Source organism: Eimeria acervulina, genomic scaffold (assembly GCF_000499425.1).
Source record: "Eimeria acervulina Houghton genomic scaffold, Eah_scaff750, whole genome shotgun sequence".
NCBI lineage: Eukaryota > Apicomplexa > Conoidasida > Eucoccidiorida > Eimeriidae > Eimeria > Eimeria acervulina.
In genome coordinates, this window is record NW_013547166.1 from 1 (window position 1) to 2,500 (window position 2,500).

At 33.4% G+C, this 2,500-nt stretch overlaps 1 protein-coding gene across 1 annotated transcript in view; it reads right to left on the reverse strand.

Moving 5' to 3' along the window:
• Positions 1 to 351: 351 nt before the first annotated feature.
• Positions 352 to 2,500, reverse strand: part of EAH_00048060 (Microfibrillar-associated protein 1, putative) — a gene marked incomplete at both ends in the record, with an annotated part of 4,117 nt that continues 1,968 nt past the window's right edge. Inside the window, 4 exons of the mRNA XM_013391424.1 lie at positions 352 to 413; positions 847 to 1,028; positions 1,264 to 1,337; positions 1,885 to 2,016. Coding sequence (XP_013246878.1) covers positions 352 to 413; positions 847 to 1,028; positions 1,264 to 1,337; positions 1,885 to 2,016 — 450 coding nt within the window. The remainder of the gene's footprint in view (positions 414 to 846; positions 1,029 to 1,263; positions 1,338 to 1,884; positions 2,017 to 2,500) is intronic.

The following is a 2,500-nucleotide window of genomic DNA, read 5'->3' on the forward strand; positions in this document are numbered from 1 at the left end:
CATATATTTATATATATTTATATCAATATTTCTATTATATATATAGATTATATATGCATATATATATATATATCTATTTATTTATTAATATACGTTGATCTGTTGGCTGCGATTTGCTCTCTTTATTGCAGTTTCCCCCAGAAGAGTTAAAAGAAAATAATGTTAATAATAATAATAATAATAATATCAATAATAATATTAATAATAATAATATTAACAGCTGCAGCTGCATAGAGCAGAGCTGTTGTACATATTCTGCAAGGAAGCTGCAAACAATGAGGAGTTTCTGAGGTAAGATGAATAAAATATATAATTAAATAAATTATATTTATTAGAAGATAATTATTAAGTTTAATTTTCTTGCTTGTGTTTACGTAGAGACGGCCGCTCAAAGTCATGGGCCCCTTTAACCCCTGAGAAAAGCAGATAAAATATATATAAAATATAATATTTACAAGCAAATGCGGCATAGACAACCAATCAATATGCTTATCTCTCACAACAAATGCTTATTTTAAAGTAATACATCTATGCATGCAGCAAACAGCAGCAAAAAGAAGATGTTTCACACAACACCAGACGCATGCAATGCAAACAGATAACAGAAATATCACAATTCTAAAGCTGTATACCCGCATGCAAAGATGCATGCAAAGATGCATGCAAAGATGCATGCAGAGCTGCATACATAACTGCATGCATCCTTGCAAGCATAGCTGCATCCATAGCTGCATACATAACTGCATGCATGCTTGCATGCATAGTTGCATGCATAGTTGCATGCATAGTTGTAAGCAAATATGCATGGAAGTATAGATAGAAAGATAAAGAAAGGCGCGAGTTTACCTGCAGCTTTCTTAAGAAGTTTCTGTCCCTGCAGATCCCTCATAGCCTGCATCCAAGGATGCGATAAGTCCGATGTATCAACGTCCACCAGATGCGTATGCTTCGTTCGCCCTCCTCTTGCAAGCTCGCCGCGACGCAACTGCAGTATCTTCGGTAAAGCCTTCTTATCCACAGCGTCTTCTCTGCACATATACATATATATATATATACATGTATAAATAAATAAATATATATATATATATACATATATAAATAAATAAGTATATATATATATATGTACATATGTATATGTATGTATATGCGAATGAATATAATATTATAATTATAGATGAATATACTACTATAATTCTAAATGAATATAATAATATAATTAAGAATGCATGCAATAGTATATATATATATATATATATATCATACCCAACAGGTGCGTTAAAGTCGCGAAGGTATATCGGTTCTTCGCCGCTGCGAGCCAAATCTTGAAAGAATGCACCCTGAAGAAAAACAAAGAAATAATCTAAATTAACAAATTAATAACAACAATCTTCGCTATACATGCATGCATGCATGCATGCATGCAGCAAATGCAACAGATGCAGCAAATGCAGCAAATGCATGCAGCAAATGCATGCAGCAAATGCATGCAGCAAATGCATGCAGCAAATGCATGCATGCATAAAGAAGAAGGCCTTATAAAGTGGAAGAGAATAACAAAGGGTGCAGCAAAGAATGATGGCGATGCATGCACTAGCTGCTTCTGGCTGCCTGCTACACCTGCTGCTGCTGCTGCTGCTGTTGCATGCACAAACAGCTTCTGTTTGCATTTTCTGCTGCAACCACTACCACTACCGCAACCGCTGCTGCTGCTGCTGCTGCTGCGACTGCTGCTGCTGCTGCTACTACTGCTGCTGCTGCTGCTATAACTACCACAACCGGAACCGCTGCTGCTACTGCTACAGCTGCTGCTTGTGTGTATAAATGCAGTGTTGTTGAAAGCCAAAATATATATAAATAAATAAATATAAATATATTTATATTTACCCTATGATAGTATTTCTGCATGAAGTTATATTTATGTCTGATTTCTCTCTTTGGCTGCATCTTATCGAGCTCTTTGTCGTCTTCTCTTCGTTCTTCTGCTGTCATCTGTCGTCGCCGCTCCACCGCTTCCAGCTAAACAGAAACAAATTAAAATAAAATAAATAAAATAAATAAAATAAATAAATAAAATAAATAAATAATTATATTCTATTTTATTATATTCTAGATTTCATATGCTTATCAAAGGGCGTCTTATTCACACAAATTTTAGTGTGCAGAAAAATACAACCAGATACACCCAAATCATACAAACAATCAAAGGCCTATATAATAAATAAATATATATGTAATAAACGTATAATATATATATATATTATATAATATAATTACATAAATACATAGAAAACCTTTATGCGTATATATATTTATCTATATAAAATATATATATATATGAATGCATATAAATGTCTATATATATATATATATGTTTTAAATGTATGCATATAATGTATTAATTTATAGACTATATATACGCCAAACAAGGAATGCAAAACACAGAGGCGAGCATCAGCAGCAAACGCATGCAACAGCAGAAGCAGATCAAGCAGCAACACAA